Source organism: Lampetra fluviatilis, chromosome 57, assembly GCF_964198595.1.
Source record: "Lampetra fluviatilis chromosome 57, kcLamFluv1.1, whole genome shotgun sequence".
NCBI lineage: Eukaryota > Metazoa > Chordata > Hyperoartia > Petromyzontiformes > Petromyzontidae > Lampetra > Lampetra fluviatilis.
Genome location: NC_136331.1, coordinates 6373675 through 6401639, shown reverse-complemented (window position 1 = coordinate 6401639; position 27965 = coordinate 6373675). Strand labels below are relative to the sequence as shown.

At 54.8% G+C, this 27965-nt stretch overlaps 1 protein-coding gene across 1 annotated transcript; it reads left to right on the top strand.

Moving 5' to 3' along the window:
* Window positions 1–1554: 1554 nt before the first annotated feature.
* LOC144950372 (uncharacterized) lies at window positions 1555–27965 on the top strand. Its single transcript, XM_078880488.1, has 8 exons — window positions 1555–1559; window positions 8259–8379; window positions 16747–17031; window positions 17191–17247; window positions 18649–18840; window positions 20316–20494; window positions 23357–26600; window positions 27759–27965. The coding sequence occupies exons 1-8, from the start codon at window positions 1555–1557 to the stop codon at window positions 27963–27965; spliced, it is 4290 nt and encodes a 1429-aa protein (XP_078736614.1).

The window sequence follows — 27965 nt, the reverse complement described above, 5'->3', positions numbered from 1 at the left end:
ACGCTGCTCCGTGTAGCAGCTTCGGGGACCTTGTGTAGCCTCTTCCTCCTTGTCCTCATCTTATTTTGACCATTTTCTGCAGTTTTTCTATTCCCTTTAAATAATTTTCCTCTTATTTGCCATTCTTTTTCTCCCCAATCTCCCGCTCCCATTTCCACGCCTTACGTTTATATCCTTGTGGACTCTGCTCCCCTTCCAGTGGCGTAGCAGGGGTACAACAAAGTTGCTTGTTACAAAACCAACAACGCCTCGCCGTCGTCTCTATCTTAACTCATCTTGACCACTGCTCTATTTATGTCCGCATCGCACTCCCATCTATATATCTGCCGTCATCTCAATAGGATGTTATACATATCAAAGGGGGCAACGGTGGATGGAGGGGGGAGGGAGGGAGGGCAAAACATTAAATGCTCGGTAGGGGGTGGCCAGTGGGCCCATCACAAACCATTGGTGGTGGCGATGCACGGAGCTAATTGGTTTGGCCGCCTCGAATGGGCTGGCTAAGCCGGGGGCGGGGAGAGGAAGGGGGGGGAGAGAACCGAGCTGGGAAGGGGACCCCTGCTGACTCTGCGTGGGCCATTTGAAAAAAGTCACCTAGCCACGAGGTTTAGGATTTGCTTTTGTAGGACAAATGTCCACATACTGTCGATGTGTGTGTGTGTGTCGCGTGTGAATGCGCGCAGATGGACAGCTGTGTCCACGTGGCTCTGGTCGTGCGAGAGTCGTCGGATGGGTACTTTTATTTTTAAACTCTGAAGGAAATTACAAAAATAAACGCGGGCCGAACTCTCTAGTCCGCTCGTCTTTCAGCTGTTCGTGCTGCACAGCCAACAGCAGCAGCAGCAGCTTCAGTATCAGCAGCAGCAGCAGGAGTATCATCATTCGCAGCGATATCATTCAGCAGGGAGAAGAAATTGCAGCATTCGAGTATTAACATCGCCTGCGGGAGCAATATAATCAGCAGTGGCAGCAAAGGCAGCCTCATCAGGATCATCAGCAACAGCAGAATCAGCAGTATCATCACATCAGTAGCAGGAGCGGTAGCATCAGTAGCAGTATCATCATGATTGCATTACACGCAGCAATATCAGCAGCAGCAGGGGTTAGTATTTTGAAGCTAGCAGCAGCGTGACAAAGTTTCCGTGATCACCACACTGCAGTTGCCACCCCGAGGCAAACCGATTTGCCAACTTTCATCAACAACCGAGTGGTGTGTATACAAAGCGTGGGTGCCCCATAGCCTGCAGCACTGCGTTACAATCGGACACAAAAACCGATTGATTCACTCACAAACGACGCCTTCTTCAGCCACGCGTTAGCTAATTGAATGTCGAGCAACCTTTGAGAAGGAGGAGGAGGAGGAAGCGGTGTGGCGTGGCACTTTTGCACATTGTTCCCGCTGAGATCGGGTCACGGATCTTCTTCGCAAGAAAGAAAAAGACTCAAGTCAAACCACCCTCCGCATCTCCTCTTCCTCCTCCTCCCCTTCTTCCGTGAAGGAGCTCGATCCCCTTCTCCCTGCTGCTACCAGCCTGCTCCACCTTCTCCCGGACCATGAGGTGACCCAGTTCGGAGGGTCTCGGACCCTACTGGGAGTGGCCGACTACAACCCCCGGATCTCTGTACCCCATCCTCATCCCTCATCCTCCTTAACACACCCCGGGTGACCCCCTGTACCCTCCACCCTGACAAGCCCCTTTGCCGGAGGCTTTAGCCTGGGACTCAACAATGGAACGGTGGCGAGATGGCTGCTGCTGGGATGACACTTTGGTGGTGAGTGTTGTTGTTGTTGTTGTTTTCACGTCAATAACGCGCACTAAAAGTCACCCCCTGCCACCACCCACGTCGTAGTGAACATTTGTTGATGAATTTTGACTTTCAGCTTTCGTGACCGCAGGAATTCATGTTCTGAAATCTTTAACCGCCTCTACGGGGAGGGTTTCCATACAACTTTGTTATTTTCTTTGAACCTGTCTATCTTGCGTGACTTTACCGTAAAACCCAAAGTCACATTTGTTGATACATTTTGCAGAAGCAGACTATTAGAGACATCAAGTCGGTCCTCGTGGGAGAGAACCGATTCAGAAGATAATTTGTGGCCAGGAACCACTTCTGGCCGCCTTTTGCTTCCAGCAAGGTTGTAGTTTGTGCGTTTATTTAAATTGTCATTTTAAAAAAAGTTGTTTTCGTCGTGTTGAGAATTTCTCTCGTCAATTACAGATTTGTACTTAAAAGTCGCATCACCCTCTCCAGGACATTAGCACGATGTGTGTGAATGGACTTTATACTTTAAGCCAACTTGACCCAGAACTGGTTCTTACATCACCAGCAATGCTAGTGTCACTAATTACAAAGATCCCCCGTGTAGCCTTAACAGACTGGTGGGGCAAGTGCTGTTAGCGAGCACCTATGAAGGCCGGCACGGCACACGGAAGGGGTGGGTGGAACGACACCACGCCCGGCCGCCTTTGTCTCCCCAGTGGCGATGATTACACACTGCACCAGGTGTAGTCATTTAAGGCCGAGTCGACCTAGGGGAGGTCCAGGATCGGTTCAGATAATCGTCGCAGGGTGTTGGCCGTGATCGGGAATCGAACCCGGGTCGCCAGGTTCGTAGCGCTACCCGCTACACGACCGCTCCCCACCCAACATGTGTGTGTTACGTGTTTGTGTAACACACACACACACGTGGGCCACGTGTGTGTGTGTGTTACACAAGTGTATTTGTGTAGCACACACACGTGGGTCACGTGTGTACAGTGCTGTACATGCAGTAAGTAGCAACATATCGGGACTTCTCGCCCGTATAAGACAGACGAGAGAATTCCCTTACACCACAGCCTGAAAATCAGCTCTGTACACGTGCCCTTAATAGTGGTAGGTATAGGGTGGGCGAGAAGTCCCTATACCACAGTCTTAAATACAATCCAACTCGCGCACACTTACCTTGAGATTGGTGGTACGACGCGCACGCGTGTGCGTGGAGATTGCGTAACGATCAACAATTACAACGTTTTCTTAATTAATCGCTCCATATAATTGTCCTAGGGTATACACGGACCGCGCTGGATTGTACACAAGCATTGCTCCGCTATCGAGGCTTCATTCAAATGGGATTGGCTCCAACCGATCGATCAATCGGCTGATCGATCGTGTTAGTTGAGTCACATAGCGTTCCAAAGCCCCGCGGTAGAGCGGTCAAAAAAGTTTTCAATCGACGCAGAACTGGTTCTGATGAACTGTTGTGATGTTTTCTTTGCGTGTGTCGTACAATTCTCGTCCACGTGGTTGTTACTGCCTCCGTCCAGTAAAGTGAATTGATTTATTTATTATCGTGGCCTCGTGGGTGAATTGCAAAAGTTGACGTTCTACCCTCGGTTTAAATGGCTGGATGTTGCTGCAGCAGCAGCAGCAGCACACGTGGCTGTAGGGTGGTCGCCCTTCTTTGTCCAGACCTCGTATTGTTTATTTGCTGTTTGCTCCGTGTGTGTGTGGACTGGCCTTTTAATTGCGTTAGAGGGCGCAGTGTCTCTCGTGTTGCTGCTGCTGCTCCTCCTGTGTGTGTGTGCGCGCTTTGTAAGGCACCAATCAGGGGCTTGCCTCTCGAACAATCCGTCAATTGGCAACTCAAAATAATCATCAGCCCGCTTTGTTGTGGAGAATATATTTTAATAATAATTAATAAGCAGACGTCTTTTTAGAAATCGTCCGTCTCTCCACGTAAAATAATGCTAAATGTATTTACCCCACAACCCCATCAGCCGTACGGCCTATTGGCAAGCGCATCATTGTAAATGTTGTGGATTTGCTCTCCAAAACACCGGTGTGCTGTACTAGTAACGAATTGGCCACGTTCTGTTTACGTGACAAACCTTACTAAATTGGCTGTGTCGGGTGGCGGCGGCGGGTTTAACGACACGTTTATATCGACGAGATGTAACCCAAAAAAAAAACTAAATTATTGAAGCGCGTCATTTTCAGCAGCATTCATTCGCACGAGCAAAACCCTGGACCGGTTTCGGCACAAGAGGCTCATCGGCAGAGGCGGGCTTGCTCAGTGAACTGCTGCCCAACTTACGTGCAAGGATCCTCCCTCCCCCCCCCCCACGTCTCTTTTACTCTGTGTGGCTGCTAGCTTTATGGAAAAGAATGTGATCCGAGAAAACCCTGGCTTTGCTGGCGAAGGGACAATTTGTGTCGAATTCCAGTCCAGAGTTTTTGCTCGCGTTGAATCAATGCTGCTCTGGGAAGGTCGTGCGGAGGATGATGGGTCGTGTAAGAGATACTTTTATTTTTTACGTGAAGGGACGGGTATGTGGTGGAGACGTTACTTATTTGTGTTGTCAGTTGTTCAGCTAAACTATGCGGTTGTCAAATAAATAAGAAGACAATACGTTCCATATTATTGGGTCTTTCGGTAAAGTCACGTAGATAGGCTCAAAGAAAATAATAAAAAATAACAGAAAACTACGACATTTCGATCGAAATGATCGATCAAAATGTCGTAGTTTTCTGTTATTTTTAATTATCGAAATGATCGATCGAAATGTCGTAGTTTTCTGTTATTTTTTATTATTTTATTTGAGCCTATCTACGTGACTTTACCGAAAGTCCCAAGAATATGAATTCCTGCAGTCATGAACGCTTTAAGTCAAGACAATACGTCCCCTTAATATCTATGGTTTTATTTACATTCTCCACAATGACTGTAATCGTTTTTTTAAATGATTTTGAGTTAAACTAGGACCCTTAATCTTAAAAACAGAGTCCTTGATTAGAGCCGACTCCACTGATGAGACACTGTGTGGTGTGTGGAAATGGGCCCAGTGTTTGCTTGTATTGAATCAAATCTGCTGAAATCACGTGAAATTACGCACCGATGGTTCTTGCAAAAAAAAAATGCTTACATTTTTACGTGGCAAGACAGATTTACGCAGGAGAATTATTGTCTCATTATGTTATTTTCTTCGGATGGACACGAAAGATTTTATATGGTCCACATTAATCGAATGCCGTGTGTCGTAGAATTAGTGTTTGTTAAATGACGCCTGGGTAAGCCAGGTAACCGGTTCCATAGTCCGACCTCAGTGGAATGTTAGCGATGATTGAAGACACCGATTTGCACTCACAATCGTACAAATGGCACGGCGTCTACGTCACCGCGTCACATGGGTGGAAAAAACCCGATTTTTCCAGCGGCAGGCATCGGGTTTTTTCTTTAATACAATTAAACCCGATTTCGGGGAATTAAAACCTGGTTTAATGAATACGAAACTCTGATCCAAGGCTTAGGCTGCTTCCTCGTCGGTGCTGCTATCGTACTCGGGGGGGCCGTCGGGCACGGGGTAGTCGTAGAATGCGGCGGGCAGGTTGGTCTTGATGAACACGAGGAGCTCCTCCACAATCGTGGGCGCCAGTGAGTTCCTTCGCTTGGAATGGACGAAGCCCATCGTTGAGAAGTGCGGTTCTGCAATTAGAACCAATTAAACCGGATTTCTCCCAATCTCAGATGATCGGGTTTAATATAAAAAGACAATTAAACCCGATTGTAAAAAACCCGACTGTGCCACCCTTGCCACGTCGCAACATCGTTTGCCCTCGTTCCTGCCTGAGACGGGCAAAGGTGCAAGCCCTGCAGTAGCTCACTTTCTCACACCGCGCAGGAAGTGTGCGGAGCCGTAGCCCCTGTGTTGAGTGGCACGCATGGAAGCCGGTGCGGGTAGGGGCTGTTGTGGCGCTGGTGTTGCCATGTTGCTGTTGGCCTTTCTGGGAAACGTTCCATGCCCCTAAGGTCTTTTTTTTTATAGCTCGGGGTTTGGATGGGAGGCAGGGGGGGCAGAGAAAGGGGGGGGGGGTGTTCAGGGTCATTGTTTGTTTCGGGGAAGGCAGCTCTTGTGTACATGAGCAAGTTTGGCATTTGACGATCTGTTTAGGTGCACCACAACACCAATACAGGCAATCCTCTATTTACGAACATTCGACTTACGAACTTTCAGAGGTACGAACAAACATGTCCGTACGTCCAGCTGCCTGTGCGGACCGAGAGTCGTAAGTTCAAGCACCGCACAATAGACGGCGGAGGCAGCGTCTACATCTGCAGGAGATTGTACAACTTTTAAAGCCATTCCCTGTGCTTAGTGTACATGCCGTGCAACACGTTTGGATTCGACAGGAGTAAAGTTGGACTTGAGAACAAGACGACTGACGAACAGATCTCTGGAACCGAACTTGTTCGAAAGTAGAGGAGTCCCTGTGCCAAGCAGCAGGGCTTCATATCCCAATATTTGTCGGGTCGTTGGTAGACTGCCATAGGAGGCGCGTGATGAACAGATGGCCACAGCCATCTCGAGATGTATACTGGATGTGGTGTGTTGGTTTTGGAACAAACTTTCCAATCACCGTATCAGACGGACCCGGCTGACATTAATCCCCGTCAGTGATGTTAATAATCAAATATGGACACATGCTGCACTTTTGTCAATCCACTCCCGGATGAAAGCCAGTGCAGGTCAACGAGGGCCATAGATGTGGAAACATAGAACTACAGTACAACGTTGGAATTACCTGCACTGTTCTCTACCACCCACCGTGAAGCTCTGTGACAACCTCTTTGTGCATGGCGGTCGCTCATGCACGCACTGCCGATGCTCAGCGCTGCTTGGCTTGCAAATTTTGACGATATCAGGGGGCACTCTGGGCGATTATTCCACAGGCAGTGGTGGAAGTCAGAGGTTGCAACCGGGTACCCGATACCCGTACCCTACCCGATACCCGGCTACCCGTACCCGGCCAGGTACGGGTACGGGTAGCCGTTTGCGACCCTGGTGCGGCCGGGTACGGGTACGGGTCGGCCGTGAGTCACTGGTGAGTAACGCTTTGTCACTCATTTCGGGTAGGGTACGGGTACGGGTAGGGAACGGCTACCCGTACCCGGCCAGGTACTGGTACGGGTACCCATTTGCGACCCTGGTGTGGCCGGGTACGGGTAAGGAATCAAAACCCGTTTGCGACCTCTGGTGGAAGTGTGGATGTAGGAGCCAGGGTATGAACCCTCTGTGCCCTGCAGCAGCAGCAGCAGCCCGTGTTTACGCACTGCCACTTCCCATCTGCGGAGACGTCTCAGCATACGAATATGAATCATTCCGAACAGTGCCGGTATTCATGCTCGGTGTATCTGAGAAGTGCCGGTATGGAATACCATCGCCTGCCGGCCACATTTCAACCACTGGTCATAGGCCAATAATAATATGAACGTGACTTGTTTATCCAAGAGAGCCTCACCAAATATTAAGATTTTCTTTCTTTTAGGAAGGATCCTGCATTGGGATATTCGGCCGTTTTCCTTTCGCGTGGCGAGTGTGAAACCCAATGCTTAGAGATGATAACACTGAAAAGTCCGCACAGACAATTCACATTAACCCACTCGCTGTACTGCCATCCCCTTGCCTAGCTGGCAGCCTAGCAGGTTGGCAGTTTTGGAGCACGTGGTGATGTCTGCGTGGCACACGCTGTGGTCCGCTGCCAGGCACTTAGTTCACAGCCACGTGCCACCTTCGCATTATAGACGACTAACTTACAGCCCTTTGTCAAACCACTGCTGGAAGAGGGCCTCCCCATGTTGTCCCGGTCCTGGAGGAGGAGGAGGGGGGGGGGGCGGCGGGATTGTTTGACCATACATCACCGCACCGGAGTGGCCAGAACCGGTTTCGTATGTCACTCGCCTTTTGCGGCCAGGATTCGAACTCGAGTGATTCGGGGCTTATGTAGCCGCGGCGTCCTGACCACCGCCGTCGCAGCCCCAGCCACCTCCACAGCCCGGCAGGAACCTCCAAAGCACGAGGTGGTGGGCAGCCGACGGACGCGTGGTCACCGCAACGCGCAACCAACGCCGCCCTCCTAAATAAGGGCTTCGTGTCTGCGTGCGCAGGCGCCTAATAATAAATTCGCAGCCGATCCTCGAGCAAAGCCGGCGTACGTTTTTTTATTTCTATACGGAGCTCCACGGGCTTTTGGCGTCTCGCGGGCAACGATACTGTACGTTTCGTGGAGCTATTTAAATTGACGACGTTGAAACTGTAGCAAACAAATATAGCGGTGGGGCCCCGTTGCGGACCATCGCCGGAAACCCGAGGAGGCGGCTCGCATGTCGTTCGCGGAATTTTTTTGGAACGGGACGTTCGAGAGAGGGGCCTCAGTTTTGGCACGCCGTGCGGTTGCCCGGCGACCGTGGAATTGGCTCGGGAGCGTCGATCTGGAAGGTCTGGAGTCGCGCCGGGGCACCCGTTCGGGACGCGCGACACGAAGGTCGCCCTGGGACCCCACGGCCTGCCGTTCGTGGACGGGTCAGGGTCATGGGGCGAAGGCGACGCGGTGAACGCGGTCTGACCTGCGCCCCCCGAACGACCGCCAGTAACACTCCTTGGTTCCAACTGACCTTGTGGGGTCACCAGTAGCTTAACTCGCGTGGGGGCACGGGGTGCCTTGGCCTCGCCTGGTGACCAAAGCTACTGATAATGTAGTTACTATGCCACTGATAATGTAGTTACTACGCCACTGATAATGTAGTTACTACACCACTGATAGTGTAGTCACTACACCACTGATAATGTAGTTACTACGCCACTCATTATGTAGTCATTACGCCACTGATGTCGTTACAATGCCACTGATAATGTAGTCACTATGCCACTGATAATGTAGTCATTATGCCACTGATAATGTAGTCACTACCCCACTGATAATGTAGTCACTATGCCACTGATAATGTAGTCACTACGCCACTGATAATGTAGTCACTATGCCACTGATAATGTAGTCACTACACCACTGATATGTAGTTACTACACCACTGATAGTGTAGTTACTACACCACTAATAGTGTAGTCACTACGCCACTGATAATGTAGTCACTACGTCACTGCGGGTCACCCTTGGATACCCACGGATACCCAACCTGATGCAGGACTATCCTGGGAGGCACGCAGTCTCCGTCCATACGCAATGAACGGCGGCGCCGGTTTTACTTGCGGTCTTGGTGCAGTTGCCACCACCGGGGTGAAAAGAACTTCCACTTGTCATCAAGTTCAAGTTCATTTATTAGGTATAGCCCTGTGAGCCATTCGGCTCTTGAATCGGGTGCAACCGCAACAAACAAAAAACAAAAAACATGAACAAGAAAACATCTTAAAGTGACTATGTGCGAACAGAAAATCCAAGAAAAGACAGCAAAATATTTCAGAAAAAGCACCGTACACCAACACTGTGTGTAAAAATCCCAGTGGGATGCAAGTCAAACAACAACAACAACAACCACAAGACAACTTAGATTAAGGCCATCAGTCTAACTCTGTACATGGGAGGGAGAATATCTCCACCGTGCGTGGGGAGGCTTTAGAGACTCCCAGAGAGACCCATGTAGATCGCATACACGCCTATAGAATCGCATAGAGCCCCCACAGGCTCGCAGATGCGACATGACAGTGTATTCTTGCACAACTGTCAAAAGCAGGAATTTTATTATCCTGGAAATACCGAAGGGGTTCCCCAAGATGGCAGCTACTTCAACAAGTAAGATGTTCCGGAAAAACCAGGGACGGGTGGCAACCGTAACGATGAAGCTACCATACGGTAGATACATACGGTGTCTGGTTGTGGTCGTGCAGTTTGATTGCTTAGGTGTGGACCCGCTATAAGATATCTGAGCCACTTATTCTGGTATTGATCATTCGTGCTATTGCGGGGAGTATATAAGCAACGACGGATACTGGACGTATCGCTCTAGTTTCAAATAAATAAATGTACTGATTCTGAGTGTCCATGACATTTCTGACGGAGCCGTGAAATTGTGGAACTTCTCGGTAGACGTGCCGCACGCAGCCGGGGCAATTCCACGAACGTGGTACGTCAGCGATAGCTAATACGAGTGCCCGCGTCATAAGACGTGAATGATGATGTGGATATTATTGCCGTGACAAAAAAAAAACTTTGGCAGGAAAACGAGCGGTCCACCGATGTATTTGTAGAATTTCCCATCACAGAGGCTATAACAGGTGTGGAGGAACCTTTTCTTTCGTGAGAGGCGAATAGGAATTTGAAATATCAACGATGGGCCACACAAGAACACCCACCCCATGAGCCTTGTGGCAAAAGGAATCGGCCTTACTCTTACTGCGCGTGCTAAAATTGGCGCGGCTAAGATGCTCGCAGAGACGGGTAAATATTTAGGGGGCCGTTTCTCAGCCGTCGGCTTTGCGCGGTGGCAGGCCGCGTGCCATTAGGCTGTGTGCTGCCGGCATGTGCCGCCACATGTGCCGTGGGTTCTGCAGCCTTGGTCGATAACAACGGTGACACTGCGGGACCGAAAGCCAATGTTTTCCACCCACGTGGCTTTTACTCTCGCTTTGCCAGCATTCCTAAAAGGCGCCCGCTCACGTGCCCGCGCGCTCACGGCGTTTGAAAAATAATATATTTTTATTTTATCAGGGTAAGGCCCACTGAGCTGTGTAGGTCTTTTTCAGAAGCGACCTGGCCGCAGATAGTTCAACGAAGTGGCTTATCATCGCCACGTGGGCATTTGTAGCAGCCAAATACTCTAAACGCGTGATGTTAATTCTAAATGTGGAGTGAAAAATCGGAGGACCCGGGGAAAAATCGGGGAGAGAGAAACATGCACACTCCAAATATACAGCAGGCGTCAGGGTCGGGATCGAACCCACAAAATAGTTAACATCTAGATTTGAAGCTTTCGTGACTGCAAGGATTTATACTGTTAGGTTTTTTTCGGTAAAGTCACGTAGGTAAAAAAATAAAATTAAAAGTTAATAAAAGTAATAATGGAAATAAAATAAAATAATAAATATTTTCTTTTATTTCCATTATTACTTTTATTAACTTTAAATTTTATTTTTTTACCTACGTGACTTTACCGAAAAAAACCTAACAGTATAGTTAACATCTCACCACCGTGGGGGCTACGGTGGCGAGATGTTTCATGTCCCATATTCTTAGGTTTTTTCGGTAAAGTCACGTAGGTAAAAAATGTAAATTAAAATTAATTTTAATTTTTTTTATTTTACTTTTATTAATTTTAATTTTTTACCTACGTGACTTAACCGAAAAAACCTAAGAATATGAATCCTTGCAGTCACGAAAGCTTCAAATCTAGTTTCATGTCCCCTTCACTCGTCCGCGGACACCAATGACTCTACTGGCACCACCTGCCATTGCTGCCTCCCACTGGACTCGACAAGGTGCCTGTACCCTGGCCGTACCTGCTGCCCCCCCTCCGCCCTTGCAAGGAAAACCGACTCCACGTGACCTCCCTCCCACCCCGCTCCGCAGGCTACCCCGTGCAGCCCCCTTCACCCCGCGGCGATCCATCACGCTGTCGTCGGCACGGCCTCCCCACTGAGGTCGCGCCGACGCTGATCCGTCATCCGCGTGGGCTACGGTTGCCACCTCCAGGGCACAACAGAAAAATCCCTGTACGTCTCACGGGTAGGAACAAAGTAAATAATTGGACGGCACGCCCTCCTTCCCGTATCTGCCCCTACACATAAATAATACGGATCTATTTTGATCATTTACATTCCATCGGCCACGCGGCCTTCTGGGAGTGTAGTTTTGTATTTATTTATTTATCTATCTGTCGGCATCGGTTTAACAAAACCAAACTGGAAGGTCTATTGCCGCCTCATTTATTTGTTGCTTATATTCTCCACGCAATCGCGTGACTGATCGTTGCGTTGTCAATGCCATGAGTGGGGGAGACCTGATTGACCGAAGGAGATTTTCGCGGTCGGTATTTTTAAAATCGACATTTGTTTTTGTTTGGGTCAGGTCTCGTAAGCACACAGCACAAATGTTGTCGTACACCAGTCTCCTTGCAAGGTCCGCGGGCCACTGGCGGCCCCTTGTGGCCTTTAGTGTGGCCCCTGACGTGCAACCGCCGACAATCACACAACAAATGAAAACACCCTCCCATCATCAGCATCATCGTGCTGCTGTCAAACCCCCAATGGTTTCAAATGTGTGTCGGCCCTCACACACTGATGACGTCATATCGGCGAAAGTGCCCCCCGCCCCCACCTCTCTGAAAATGTGTGAGGAACACTGGTGTACAGGAATACACGCGAACTCAATAAGACTCGTGTGAATGATGACGGCTGTTGTGGCTGTAACGACGCGGAGAATCGCTGTTTAATTTCTCGCGATGCGGTACATCAATACATTTGTACGATCTTCGATTCTCACATTCTGAAAATAAGCGAAGTGCACTGTCGTACACCCTCTGGTACCGGACGCGGCCAAACAAATCAAGCTGTCTCGTGAACGAAAACAAACGTGCCGATTGATATTGTGTTCGCTCAAGTGGCCTCGATGTTGAGAGAGTAATTCACTCCAAAATGTCACTGTTTCTTACGAACGAAATGAGGACAAAATAAGGAGAGACGGATGTGGCGTGCCAATGTTTTTTTTTGTTTTAAACGGCGTTCCGGACTGTTCCGACTAAAATTAAGCGCTACATTAAGGTGTATATCCGTCTGTGTACACAGGTGTGAGAACACAGATGTGTGTGTAGCTGGGGTGGTCTGGACCACTGGACGGGTTCCGCAGGATTGGAAGGATGCCTTGGTGGTTCCCTTCTTTAACAAGGGGGACCGCACAGACTGTAACATCTCAATCCTCGGTGTGCCGGGAAAGGTCCTGGCAAGGATTATTCAACATTGCCTTGCCAGGCACGCTGAAGAGAGGCTTGCGGAGCCCTAATGTGGTTTCAGGAAAGGGCGGTCCTGCAAAGATGCCATATTTTCTGTCCGACTGCTACAGCAGAGGTGTAGGGAATTCCAACAAGCCCTACACTTCTGCTTTATTGACCTGGTCAAGGTCTATGATACCATTAGTAGGCTTGGGCTCTGGGTTGTTCTTCGTGCTTTCAGAGTCCCTAACTCTTTGCTCGCAATCATTAAGGACCTTCATGATGGTGGGTAGGCCCGGGTGAAACTATGTTGTCGGGAATCAGAGCCATTCCCTGATCACCTTGGGTGCGACAGTGATGTCCTCTGGCTCCCACATTATTTAACATCTATTTCGACGACATAGTCCGTGAAGCCTTCGAAGGCTGTACTGGTGGGAGGCCGATTGATGCCCGGGTGCGGTCATGGGATGGCTCCTTCTTGGTCAACCATGGTATGTATGCCGATGACCTGGTGATTGCTGCTCACTCCCAGGAGGAGTTGGAGGCGCTGCTGCTGAATCTGGAGCATGCGACTATATGGTGGGGTCTTACCATTAGCCCCACCAAAACTAAGCACCTGCCTGGGTATTTTGTACCATCAGACACTCCACCCCCACAACTCCCAATTAGTGATGGGGCAGTTGTGGAGAGAGTGGATAGTTGTCCATACCTGGGCAGTGTGCTCATGACCGGCTCCGGTTTGACAGCCGAGGTCTCACTTTGAATCAGATGAGCGGCATTATCTTTTCATCGGCTGCGTAATGCTGTGTGGAAGCTACCTGGTCTGTCGCTCCACACAAAGCTTCGGGTCTTTTCGGCCACGGTCATGCCCTCCCTTTATGCTTGCGAAATGTGGACTCCCCTAATGGAACATCTTTGTCAGAAAGAAACATTTAGGCTGGCATGCCTATGATCCATCCTGGGTTTAACCAGGCTGGATTGTGTGAGCTCACCAAATCCCTGAATGATCTGAACAAAGTCCCATCGGTGAGCTCGTCCGGCAGGCAAGGCTGCGTTGGCTGGGTCATGTAGCCCGCATGCCCAGCCACCGCATGCCTAAACAGCTTTTGTTCAGCCGGATAGAGGAGGCTAAACAGGCGCGGCACGGGCTAGAGAAGAGATGACGCTGAGTGGACTTGCCGGGCCTCTGTGGAGGAGGATCGTGAAGGACGCTACTGGGCAGTTAGAGGCAGTCACCCTCCTGCAAAAACTGAGGGCAGAGGAACGATGCTCACAACAACGAGCGGAGCACTGGGCAGCTAAAACACAAGTTGGTACAGTAGGGGGCACAGGTGGTGCATCGGCCAGTCATCTCAATCAGTCGACCCATGGCACCTCTGTCTGCCCCGTGACCTCTTGCCAGCGGGCATTTGACACTTCACGTGGCCTTAACGTGCACATAGCCTGGCACACGCGACGTGGTGACGTCACCGCCACTTGGTGGCGAATGGCGGTTGTTGGTTGGGGGGCGTGGTAGTGTAGTGGTTAGCGCACTGCGGCACGAACCCAAGTTTGATTCACACTCACAGCCACCAACACCAGTGACGATTATCTGAATCGGTCCTGGGCCTCCCCTAGGTCGACCGAGCCTGAAATTAGTACCTGGTGCGACGTGTAAATGTCGCTACTGGGCAAGCGTGGTGCTGGCCACCCACCCCCTCGTGTGCCGTGCCGGCCTTCACAGGTGCTCGCTCACAGCACTTGCTCCAACAGTCTGTTAAGGCTATATGGGGGATGTTTATCTTTGTGGGGTGGTAGGGGGAGTGGTAGCGTAGTGGTGAGCGCACCGCGGCACGAACCTGGGGACGCGAGTTCGATTCCCGCTCGCAACCAACACCAGTGACGAATATGAGTACCTGGTGCGGTTTGAGAACATGGGCACTGGGGAGACAAAGGCGGACGGGCATTGTGACACCCACACTGCTCGTGCTCCGTGGCAGCCTCAAAAGGTGCTCGCGAACGGCACTTGTCCCAACAGCCTGTGTATGCCGCACGGGGGATCTTTGTTACATAAGTGTGCCAGGTCGTGCGTGTGAGTGTGCGTGTGTGCGTTTGTGTGTGTGAGTGTGCGTGTGTGCGTGTGTGCGTGTGTTCCAGGAGTCCAGGGTACATATCTCGCCAAATTGGGCGCTCGCCCCGGTTATATCAGAATGCCGTGTGAGACTCGCAGAACGAAAGGCATTTTTTATTCATCCGGGCATACCCCGAAAAACAAGTCATCACTTTTTTGAACATTGGACCGATTGATATGAATGAGCGGTGACTTTTTTTGTCACTCCATCGCTGCCCCTCCTCCTCCTCCGTCCTGGCTTTGTTGGGAAGTTTGTGATTGTGGTCTGGCATGTGTAGGAGACCTCATGGACTCAGATCTTTGTTGCGATAACTGCTTTGTTATTCTTAGGTTTTTTTTTCGGTAAAGTCACGTAGGTAAAAACATTAAAATTAATAAAAGTAAAATAAAATAAAAATCACGACTTTTCGGAGGCAACACAAGCTTCCGTCTTCAGGTGGAACCGTCACAGCCACGACAGCTGTATCAACTAAATGAGAGATTGCAGGGGCTACCACTCCGTTTATATAATGGTTGGAGAGGGGGGGAAGGGCCAAGTACAGCACACTTTTTATTCATATGGTAAGGTGAGGCTAAAGAGGGTGAGCGTTTGTTATGGTTTGTGACAACTATATTATTTTATTTTACTTTTATTAATTTTAATGTTTTTACCTACGTGACTTTACCGAAAAAACCTAAGAATATGAATCCTTGCAGTCACGAAAGCTTCAAATCTAGAACTGGTTTGTTGTTTGTGCTTTTCGTTTTAGTGTCATTTATTAATTTGTTTATTAATTAAAAAATTTTGGCTTGGTAGTAGCAGGGCTTTCATTTGCTTGGTAGTAGTGGCTTCATATGGGGTTTGGTCCTCATGTACAGCTTTATAGGGATGCTATAAGCATGAATAAAACAATAGAACATGAAAGTAATATTATCCCACACTCGCCCGTTCGTGTAATCTCCCGGCCAACGCCACCACCGCCACCGCTCATCACCCGGCGGCTAAAACACAGCGGGCGTCACACCAGGCCGCTAAGGCTGCCGAAGGTGCAGGCCTGTGATTGGCTGCTCGTGCTCCTGCCTGCACCAAAACGAGCACTAGAGATCCCCTCCAGAGGGTGTTTGGCCTACTCTTCCACGCTGGCCAAACGTGTCGGAGGAGGGCTAGGGAGTACCCACATTTTACCACAACCGCACCGTGCACGCGCAGGATCTGGCAGTCCACTAACTGCGCCGTACCCAGTGATGCCTGCTTGGGTGGACAGAGGTGGGCTCGCCGAAGGCGCCTATCGTCTCAACTCCCGCGCCGGGAGATCGAACCGGCGACCACCGGATCGCAAGTCCGGTGCGCCAAGAATGACATCGCGGCAACGTCCGTTGACACCAATGCTTGGTTGTGTTGTTGGGTAGCAACACCTTCAGCAGGCAGGGAGAAGCGCTGACCGACGGCTAAAAATACCCGTGGCTGGCGGAGGGAAAGAGGCTGCCCTGCTGGGTTACGGAGCTGCTGCTGCTGATGATGGCGGTGGTGTGGTAGTAGCGGCGCTTTGTAAAAGTTTCCCTCTACGCGGCTTCGGTTTGTGCGATTTCACGCCGTCCATGCGGCTAACCTATTTCTACCCAAAATTCTCTCCATTATGAGGTTTTGAATTCGCGCGCACGCGGCTATGCGGTCGCACGTGGGACAACATTGCATGTGTTTTGTATGCGCTACTAGGCAGGCAGCTGTCTCGCACACACACGCACAGATACACACACAGAGATACGTACACACGCATAGAGTTACATAGAGATGCATACACAAATACTAACACACGGAGAGACAACATTGTTTGTGTATTGTACTCGCTACACGGCTTTGCTCGCGCCCTTTTTTGAAAAGCCACCACCACCCCCACCGCATAGAGTGAGGGAAACTTGTCTAAGCAAACCAAGCAGTCCACTTCCGTGCCACCCGCAGCCACGCTCCGGCAGCAGCAGCAGCGGCAGCAGCAGCGGCTCCGAGATCGTACAATCGGAGCACCGGTCTCGCTCACGGCAGCGCGCGGGGAGCCGCAGCCAGCACCCCTGCTCCAGCCAATCGGACGAGTCGCCGAGCCCCACGCCACCGGACGTGCCGCGAGGAGGGCGGCGGTGCAGCGACGGCGCTGGCACCGGCGCGGAGCCGGGGGGAGACGCCGCCGCCCCCCCCTTCCTCGCCGAGCGTTGGGCTGAGATGGCGGCGGCCGACGAGCACACCGACACGGTGCGCAGGCGGCACCGGCACCGCGGCGGGGACGACCACCACCAGCACCGCGAGCGACAGCGGCGGCGGCACCGGCGTCGCCGCGGTAGCAGCGGCGGCGGCGACGACGACGACGGCAGCGATCGCGCCCGGGGAGAGGACGCCGGGAACGCGCGGCAGAGGCCTTCGAGTGGCAACCTCCTGCAGCTGCTGAGCGTCCTCGAAGGGGAGATTCAGGTGAGGTCATGGCGCAGCGTGGTTGGCTTGAGCGGTGGTGCATTGTGGGCGGTGGTGCATTGTGGGCGGTGGTGCATTGTGGGCGGTGGTGCATTGTGGGCGGTGGTGCATTGTGGGCCCTGGTGCAGCGTGGTGCAGCGTGGTGCAGCGTGGTTGGCGTAGGCCCTGGTGCCACAAATGAAATAGGGATGGCCCCATGTCCAATTGAACTCCCCCCCCCCTTCCCCCTCTTCTGTGTATCTCGGCGCTTGGGCCCCTCCAGCCTGCGGGCCCCGGTGCAGTTGCACCTGCCTGCACACTCTTAATAGCTGTGTTACTCACTCACATAGAGACCCATAAACTCCCACAGAGACCCATAGACTCCCACAGATACCCATAAAAGCCACGGACCGACATTGGAACGACAGACTCGCAATTGCACCAGGAACCCGGGGACCCGAGTTAAATTCCCGGGGCCGCGAGTATTCAGTGGCGAGTGGCTATCCAACCAGCGCTGTGCCCAGTTATGGCCCACGCCTCCTCGCCAACCCGCACTGACCAGCGTGACAGTGAGGTCAACCAACTCCCGCGACCTGCAACGGCATGGGGGTGGGAGGGGGGTCATTGTCCAGTAGTCCTCACGTTCGTTCACGTGGCCACTGAGGAGCAACTGTGGTGAGGAGCGGTTTAGACATTCAGTTGGTTTATCAGAGTTGGTGAATTGCAGATAGACAAAGGCCCCCCAAATAGCCTGAACAGACTGTCGAAGGCTGGAACGGTACACGAGGGGGCGGGTGGTGAGTACCACGCCCGACCGCCTTTGTCTCTATAGTGGCAATGTGTACACACCACACCAGGTACTAATTTTAGGCTGAGTCGACCTAGGGAATGCCCAGGACCGGTTCACATAATTGTCACTGGTCTTGGCCGTGAACCGGGAATCGTAGCGCAGCTCGTTAATCAATACCGCTCGCCAGGTTTATCTGAGAGTTGGTGAATTACAGACACACCCACCCACCCATTCACTCGCCCACCCATACACCCACCGCCTTCAAGTTCCTATTTGGGGCAGTGTTGCGCGGTTGATGATTTGCTGTTCATAGCCGCAGATGCACACAGGGGAGAGAGTCTTTGATTTTCCGCTCGTGCACCAGGCATCCACATCTCCCGTGGCGTGTGCGCGTGGCGATCCGGTTAAGCGCCGCCAATTGTTTCCGCAGAAGGTCGAATCCGGGCAGAGTGGTGGCAGTGGCGGTGGCGGCGGTGATGGGTGTCACCGATCAGGCATTTGTCTGGCGCGCTGCTCCAGCAGTGGTATCGGCAAAAGGGAAACTCCACGTACTTGCACGCGTGCGCGACTCGCTAACGCTCACCCGCCGCTCACCGCCGCTCACCGCCGCTCACCGCCCGGTTGTGACGCAGGCGCGGGACGAGGTGATCGCGCTGCTGCGGGCGGAGCACGTCTCGCCGGCCCGGCTCGAGGCTCGCTACGGCACGGCCGCCGGCGCCGGGGCGCTGCGCTCGCTGCAGAGGGACGCGGCGCTCGGAGATGGAGACCCGGAGACCCGGCGGCACCGCGACAGCGACGACGTCTACGAGACGCCCATGGCCGAGGTGACTCGACGGGGGCGGCGACGACCGCGGGTCGGTCGATGGTCCAAAGGCCCGGAGCGCGGGGACGTTGTTACGTCGCTACGACGTCACGAGCTGACTTTGTCACAACGCGGCTACCATCGTGGCACCGGTCAATCATTACCGTGGGGGAAATGTTCCTCCCATTGCGGCAACGCACGGACGATTTTCTTCTACGTCCCGGCTGCCACTTCCGCATTTACCGCTGCCGTCGTGTGATGGTCTTCTTTGCTCGGAATCGGCGAATGATTGACAAAGCAGCCCGGGCGATAGAGCTTGTCGTGTTGCACGTGGCCGTTGATGTGCGGCACCTACCCCGGGGCCACGACCGCGGCGACGCCCGTGGCACGTGTTACTTGGATGGGCCGCGATGCTGACGATCACCGGTCGGTCGACGGCCGTTCTGGGGCCCAGAGCGCAGGGACGTGTCACGCCATCGCAGCGATGTCGTGCGTTTCGGTTTGAGAGAAGATTCCTCGTGAACCCTCAAGTGAATATGGGATGCCACGATGGCGAAATGTTAACTACCTCGCCTGGTATACAGCTCATGGGTTCTATCCCGACCCTGACACCTGTATATTTGGAGTTTGTGTGTCTCTCTCTCCCCGTGGTCGCGTGGATTTTTATCAGGGTCCTCGGGTTTTTCCCTGCACATTTAGAATCGACGTGCATTTCGAGTTTGTGATAGGCCAAGCCAAAGCTACATAGCTCAGTGGGCCTTACCTGGTAAAGTAAATTGACTTGAGTTTAGAATAAGAGAATATGTGATGCCGGGCTTTTGGAAAGCGATGATAACTCTGATTGGTGCGGCTAAGATGTTTGCAGTGGCAACTTATAATATGGTTTGCGAGCCACATGAAGCGGTTGGCTTCTTGGCCGCGTGCAATTGGAAGTGATGTTGCCGGCTGTGTCCGGCTTGTGGGGTGCCCATAGGTTTCACACGTTGGGTTGCCACCTGTCCTGGTTTTCCCAGGACCACCCACTTGTTGAGGCAGGTGAGCTGCCATCCTGGGAAATCTTATAATGTCCGTTTAGCGCCAGATTTGACCGTCCCCAAGTTTTGGCCAACCCTTTTTTTATCAACTTGGCCGGTTTTGCTTATCGGGTAAGTCTCTTAACAGCTTTATGATATTTTAATTTATTTATATTGGATTGTTCATAATATACATTTTTTTTTTGGGTTAGATTGCGTAAATATAAATGTGTCGTTAAACCCGCCACCACCCGACACAGCAAATCAGTAAGGTTTGTCACGTAAACAGAACGTGGCCAATTCGTTACTCGTACAGCACACCGGTGTGTTGGAGAGCAAATCCACAACATTTACAATCCGAGTACTTGATTGTCTTAACCAGCGTTACCGTATACTGTGTATATATATATTTTTTTGAAGACCATCAATTTCCGAGACCCTGGAGTTGCCGGCCATAAAAATGCCGTTGCGTCTCCCTCCACAGCTGGACCGCGTGATCGCTCGTCAGCGGGAGACGCACGCGCGCGCCCTCCGGCAGCTGCTGCTGGCGCAGAGCAGCGAGCGGCGCTCGGCGCGGCAGCTGGAGGCCGAGCGGCACAAGCACGGCCAATACATGGCGCAGAGCGACGACTTCACCAACCTGCTGGAGCTCGAGCGAGAGAGGTGGGTCCCTGACGCCCGTGACTCCCCGCCGGTCGCTGGCGCCCGTGGGTGACCGTCGCCCCCATGGGTGGCCCGCACTCGTGAGGCGGGTGGCCAGTCTGGTGAGCGTTTCGCCCCCACCGCTCCTGCCCGTCACACCGCCATTACCGGCGTCTCTCGCGGTAGTTCCCAATCGCTGGCCCGTCACAGACCCCTGGCCGGACCGCAAATCGTCGGCGTTACCCCTACTAGCAGGCAGGATTCCTGTTTAATTCAGGAGTTGAAAAATTACCAAATTGTTATTCAATTTGCACATCACGAGCACCGAATACATTTAACCGACACTGGACGGATATACTCGTCCCCGCCATCGGGATGTGTAATTTCTACCACTGGTCCAGGGCTGTAAAGAGAAGATGAGCACTGCCTTGCTGCTTGTTTGTACAGGAAATCACCGTTACTCAAACATAACTTTGTAGGCCACATCTGCCGGCATATTTTCTGCATATTTTTTTTGTCTTTTTCCTCAAATTAATTTACACTAATTGTGCATCGCGGCGTGAGACCAACAATCAGTTCAGATCTCACAGCAGTGCAACCCTTAGTGCTTGACAGCGGTTCCACGGAAGCAGAGATACCCACGGGGCGACCTTTGAGAGACACCCTACTGGTGATCTCTGGCGCACACAGTAGGCGGCAGCACTTTCCCGCTAAGAAAAGCTAAAATTGACCGACGGACACGCACAACGGGAAGGGGAGTAGACCCCAGGATGCAATGTTCGGACACATTTAAAGGACAGGAAAGGGGCGGAAGTTTCCTGGACAGACAAAGAGGGCGGTACGGCTCAGGCAGCGGGAACAGAGAAAGGAGCGGTGGTACAGGAGGAGGAGGACGATGGGCAGGAGGAGGAGGACGATGGGGTGGGGGGGGGGGGAGTTCGGAGAGAGGCAAGAGAGATGGAAGGAGCGAGCAGCCAGTTACCCAGCTAGTTTGCGAGGGAGATCCGTGGGTTGTTCATTGCTCTCCCTGCTGCGCATAATTTGCACGCAGGGCAAATAATGAACTCTCGCGTACGCAATTCGACGCGCACTTCGCGAGCGTGGCCAAATCGGTCTCGGTCGCTCATCCCGCGCATCAGGAACCTCGCCCCGGCACTCGGCACTCTCCGGCGCGTCTCCCCGGGATATCCGCGCGTGTTGTTCGGCGCGACATCCGACGTTTCACGCCACGCGCCGGGGAGATTCTTCGGCGACTGAATTTTGGTGGAGCTCGCCGTCACCTTCGTGAATGCACAGCGCCCGCCCATCTCCTGCAGGCACAACGCCGCCCGTGTGTCTGATTGATCAAGGCCGGAGAACGCAAGCCGCTGAATTTGGATTCCTGAACAAGCTTCCAGCACGGTGGAGCAAAACGTCGGGACACCGTGCCGAACGACGCGCGGCGTGACCCGAAAACGCACGAGAGTGCCATGCAGCTCTGTGGTGCCACGCCACATTATTTGGAACACGGACAAACTTTAGATTTTTATCCCACGTGGCACCGGTTAATCATTACCACGGGGGAGGGAAATGTTCCAGTTGCGGCAACGCACGGACGATTTGCTTCTCCGTCCCGGCCGCCACTTCCGCAGCTAACGCCGCCAAGTCACACGCGCACGCGCGCCCTCGATCGTTATCGCCGTCGTTTGATTTTCAAAAATGTAATTTTTGCGTGCTCGGAATCGGCGAATGATTAACAAAGCAGCCCGGCGATGGCCCTCGTTTTGCACATGGCCGCTAATGTGCGGCACGTGCCCGTGGCCACGACCGCGGTGGGAGGGAGAAGGGTCAAATGAGGCGGGGCCCCCCCCCCTTCGGCATTGCGCGTCGGCGAAGATTTTTGAGCAATAGGCACCCCGCTAACAGCACTCACACCCGTTAGTTTCGAGCCGGCGGTCTCAGGAAGAAAAAAATCTATCGATAATTAACAACATATTCAGAAAAAAATGTCTTGATTACGGCAACATTAATATCAACATTAATAAAGACCATAATAAACATGAGTAACATACATATGTTTAATTTGAAGCTTTCGTGACTGCAGGAATTACTCTATGGTTCTTTCGGTAAAGTCACGTAGAAATAAAATAAATTAAGTAATAGAATACGACGTTTCGATTGCAACACAAGCAATCATCATCAGGTAAGAATGAATGAGAAAAGAAACCTAGTAAATTTAGAAATATAATGCGATACAGCACAGAGAGTCGGCTAACACAACAGTCAACACCCTACCTGGTTACATTCTTCCAAAGATTGCTAAATTTGAGAGACAAAACACGTGTCTATGTGTGTGTCTCTCTGTGTATCTGTTTATGTGTCTCCGTGTCTGTGTTTTGTCTCTCTCTCAAATGTATCAATCTTTGTTAGAACGTAATCAACTAGGTAGGGTGTTGACTGTTGTGTTAGCCGACTCTGCTGTATCGCATTATATTTCTAAGTTTACTAGATTTGTTTTCTTATTCATTCTTACCTGATGACGGTTGCTTGTGTTGCAATCAAAACGTCGTATTCTATGATTTAATTTATTTTCTTTCTACGTGACTTTACCGAAAGAACCAAAGAATAAATATATTTATCCGAGCGCATCGGGTGGTGATGGGGTTGTCTTCCTGGCAGCTGATTGGCTGCTGCAGATGGATTGATGATGTCATCCCTAGCAACCGCTGCCACGCCCACACCATTGCAATCTCACTTGGAGACACCTGTATTTACGTTTAATGTTCGTAAGTTGTCTCTCGCGGTCTTTTCAATCTTGCTACAAACGGCGCCTTAGACGTACGACTAATTTTTCGTGAACATTTTCCGCGCTCGGTGTTGTGTCGTCGCGTGTGTCTCCCGAAGGCTGAAGCGGCTGCTGGACCAGGAGAAGGCGTCGATCGCCAAGCGCGAGAAGCAGCAGGAGGCGGCTGCGGCCACCCTGCAGGACGAGCTGCGCAAGCTCAAGTCGTTCTCGCTGCTGCTCGTCGACGAGCGCCAGGCCCGGGAGGCTCGCCTCGAGCAGCAGGCCGAGCGGCTCGCCGAGCTGTCGGCGCGCCTAGGCGAAGAGCAGGCTCGTGCCGCGAGCCAGGCCGAGAGGGCGTCCGCCGAGGCCGAGGGCGCTCGCCGGAGCGCCGAGGAGGCGGAAGAGCGGGGCAGGGAGGCGGAGCGGGCCCGGCGGGAGGCCGAGGCCCTGGCGGCCGAAGCCGAGCGGCGGGCGTGCGAGCAGGAGCGGCTGCGCGCCGACGTCGAGCGGCTGGCGGTCGAGAGCGCCGAGCTGCGCGCCGCCAAGGCGGAGCTGGAGGAGGCCCTGCTCAGCGGCAGCCAGGAGATGGAGGGCCTGCGCCGGCGGGCCGTCGAGCTGGAGTGGAAGGACGGCGAGGTCCGCGAGGCGGAGGAGCGCTCCGCCGAGCTCCGCGGCCGCCTGCTGGCCGAAGGGGGCCTCCTGGCCGAGCTGCGGGAAGAGCAGCGCCGGCTGAGGGCGCGGGCCGCCGAGCTGGAGCGGACCGGCGCTTCGGAGCTCAAGCAGAGCCGGGATGAGTGCCGGCTGCTGGCCGAGCGGCTCCACGCGGAGCAGGACGGCGCCCGGGCCCTGGCGGCCGATGTGGCCGAGCTGAGGCGGCGGCTGCTGGAGGCGGAGCGGTCCGGGGAGGAGCTGGGCGCCGCCGAGACGGCGCTGCGCGGGGAGGTGGCGCGCGCCAGGGCGCTGGCGTCGGCGCTCGCCGAGGATCGGCGGGCGAGCCAGGAGCGGCTGCGTCTGGCCGAGGCGTCCGTCGAGGCGCTGGCGGCGGAGCTGACGGCCGAGCGGGACCGGCTGTCGGAGGCCAGCGGGCGGCTGATCGAGGAGCGCCGGCGGGCGATGCACGAGCGCGCGGAGGCCGGGGAGGCGCTGCGGCGCTCGCGGGAGGAGTGCGACGCGGCGCATGGCAGCCTCAATGTCGAGCGGGAGAAGGCCCGGGAGGCGGCGGCCCGGGCCGCCTCGCTGCGCGAGCAGCTAGAGCGCGCGACCGGCACCGGCGGCGGGAGCGACGGTGCGATCGAGGGCGCCGACGACGGCACCGAGCCCGTGCGACCGCTGGTCAACGGTTGGCCGAACCGCGAGGCTGCGGTCGCCGCGGCGGCGTGGGACGAGAAGGCGAGAGGTCCCCACACGCCGTCCCCTAACCGGCGCCGGGACAAGAAGAGGCCGCCGGCGCCGCAGGATCGGGTCGAAGGCCACGAGGAGCACGCGGCGTCGCTGGCCGAGGAGGTGGTGTCGCTGCGGCGCGAGGTGGCCACGTTCCGCGCGTCGCAGGCCCGGCCGGCGCCGGCGGGCGGGCCGGAGGAGCGGCCCATGCTGTGGCGGCGCTGCGAGGCGGCGGAGGCGCGCGTGCGTGACCTCGAGAGCGACCTCGAGGACCTGGGCCGCGAGCTGGAGTGCTACCGCCACTACAGCCGCTCCATGCTGCGCCCGCTCCTCGGCCCGGCCGGGCGCAAGCTCGTGTCGCACGCGTCGCTCTCCGACGCGTGCGCGCAGACGGAAGCCGAGCCGGGGCCGGAGGGGCCCCCCGAGGAGGCCTCGGAGGCCGCTACGGTGGCGGCCGAAGAGGACCGGATGACGAGGCGGCTGATGATGATGACGGCGGCCGCCGAAATGGTGGCGCGATCCTCGCCGGCGTCGGCAATGGCGTCCGTGGAGCCCGGCGTGGGGCGCTCCTGGCTGCCGGCGCCATGGCTCAGGCAGGGCGGAGGTGACGCCGAGGCCACTGCCGCCACCGGCGCGGCCGTCGGTGGCGGTGTCTGTGGTGCCGTCGGTAACTCCTCCGCCACTAACCACAGTAGTAGCACCAGTACAAGCAGGGGTGGCAGCAGCAGCAACAACATCACTGCCAAGTGCAACAACAGTGCGGATAAAAGTAACAGCAACAGCAACAGCACAATCAGGAGCAGCAACAGCACGGTTAGCGGGAACAGCACCAGCAGCACTACCAGTAAAAGTAAAGGCACAAGCAGCACTGTTAGCAGCAACAGCGCCAGCAGCACCACCAGCATCAGCGCTACCAGAAGCAGTAACATCATCGGCAGGAGCAACACCAGTAGCATCATCAGCAGGAGCAGCATGAGCAGCAGCACCAGTAGGATCCTCTCCAGCAGCAGCAGCAGCAGCAAGGGCGATGGGAAGCGCATGGGACCCGTGTACTCCGCGATGAGGAGGGTGGCGAGCGTGATGGACGTGAGCCGAGCGAGCTTGGAGCGGCCACTACAGATCGTCCTGGAGAAGCGCGACGTGCAGGCGGCGCTGGCCAGCCTCCCCGGCGGCGACGGCGCCAGGCCCGCCCGGCCGGACGCGGCCACGCAGAACGGCACCGACGGACCGAAGCGCCCGTCGGCGACGACCGCCCAGGACCGCGGCGTCGGCGCCGCCCGGCGGGGCGAAGGCTCCCCGCGGGGGGCCGGCGGCTCGCCGGCCCTGCCCGTCCAGAGGCACGCGCCGGCGGGGGCGGCGCCCCACCCGCCGGCGCCGCCGGGGCGCGAGGTGGTGAGCGCTCCGTCGACGCCGAGGCGAGCGCTCAGCCCGCAGGCTGTGGTGGAGCGGCCCGGGCGGCGTCCGCACGCCGAGAGGCCGCGCTCCCTCGCCGTCGTGCCCAGCTGCGCTGGGAGGATTTTCAACGGCGCCCCGTCGCCTCCGCCCGTGTCGCCGCCGGCCTTCGCCACGCTGCCGCGGTCGAGGGCGCGCACCATGGAGGGAGGTGGCGGCGGCGACGGCGGCGGGGGGGGCGGCAACGTGGCCGCCGCGGCGTCGCTGGAGAGCCGCTCGCTCGCCACGTCGCCCGTCTCCGCCGCTGCCAGCGCCATCTCCATCGCCACCACCGCCACGCTGCGCCGCACTATCTCGGCACGTGGCGGGCGGGCGGATGTGCCGCCAACGCCGCCGGTTAACGGCACACCGACCGCGGCGGCGGCGACGGCGGCGGCGGCTAAAGTGGCGGCGACCGCGGCGGAGGAGACGAGGATCCAGCTGCAGGTCGGGCCTCAGTACCGGCGGCGGGCGGCTGGTCAGGGCTGCGACGGCGCTGCCGACTGCGCGCCGGTGGACGGCAACGTGTGCGGGACGACATCGACGCCGTCCGTGAGTGGAGCTACTCGCTGTGCGGGTTTTGTCGCGGTGGTGCCGGGTGGCTCCAGAGAATCCTGGGTTCCGGTTTCAAACCCAGGATTCTCAGCTTCTGAGTTTGTGGTTGAGCCGGTTTCTCGAGTGAGTGCGGCGAGTAGTGCGGCGATTGACCCGAGTTTGATTCCCGCTCACGGTCAATGCCAGTGAACCGGTCCTGGGCCTCCCCTAGTTCCACTCGGCCTCAAATGAGTACCTGGTGTGTCAAATTGCACAGTTGTGACAATCTTGGGTCGAAAAGGTGGTAACCATAGGGGTGCGTCGCTGTGTAAACATCGCCACTTTGGAGGCAAAGGCGGCCGGGCATGGTGCTGGCCACCCACCCCCTCGTACGCTACGTTGGCCTTCATGGATGCTCGCGAACAGCACTTGCCCCAACAGTCTGTTGAAGCTAAGGGAGGGGGATGTTTTGTTTTTGTGGTTGAGCGTGGTGCCAGGCTGCGGCTACAAACGACGCGGCATCTCCTCGTGTTCCTCGCAGAGGGCGAGTCCGCGGGCAATTTGCGATCGTGACTTTTGCTTCAGTGACCTTCGCTACTTGTTCTCGTGGCAACGGATAGAATATTTAGCTCCGTCAACACCCCCCACCGCCTCGGGTCGCCAACTTGCCCTGGTTTCCCCAGGCCCCGTCCTGGGGAAAAGTCTCGGTATTGGCTGCAATAATAATAATAATCCACCGCTCCAGACGATGCACTTGCATGTATGTATGTTGAACTTCTTTCGCACCGTACGTAGCCAACCGTGGTGATCGGAGGTGCGGAGGAAGGACAACAAACTAAATACGAAAAGCAGTTCTAAAGAAATGAGTTTTCAATCTAGATTTAAAAGTGCATAGCTCCAGTGGCTTCCTAAGGCCGCAGAAGTGCCTCGCGCGGATCTAAATCAAGGATGACCGGAGTTCGCGCGATGGGTTATGCTCCTTGCATGCAGCTCTCCCCTCTCCCGGCAACGTGAGATCGCCTTCTTCCCACGACGTGGCCCACGGTGATCTCCCGCGTCGCGGCCGGCGCCTCTCAACCATCGCCCGCGACAGTCGCGTTGCGAAGCCGACGCTGTAGTAACGGCCATGTCCTCTGCCGCCCCCCCCCCCCCACAACCGCCTCCCTTTATGACCAGGTGGAGACGGACGGGAGCACGTGCCGCCCCTGCCCAACGCGCATCCCCATGCCCCGCGGCTCCAAGGTTCCCCGGCCGCTCTCCGCCATCGTCTCGTTCATCGCCCCCACCATCGTCTCCGAGTCGGCGGTGGCGCGGGGTGGCCCCGCCGGCGGCGGCGGCAAGGGCCGTCAGCAAGCGGCCGTCGGCGGCGCCAGGGAGGCGTGA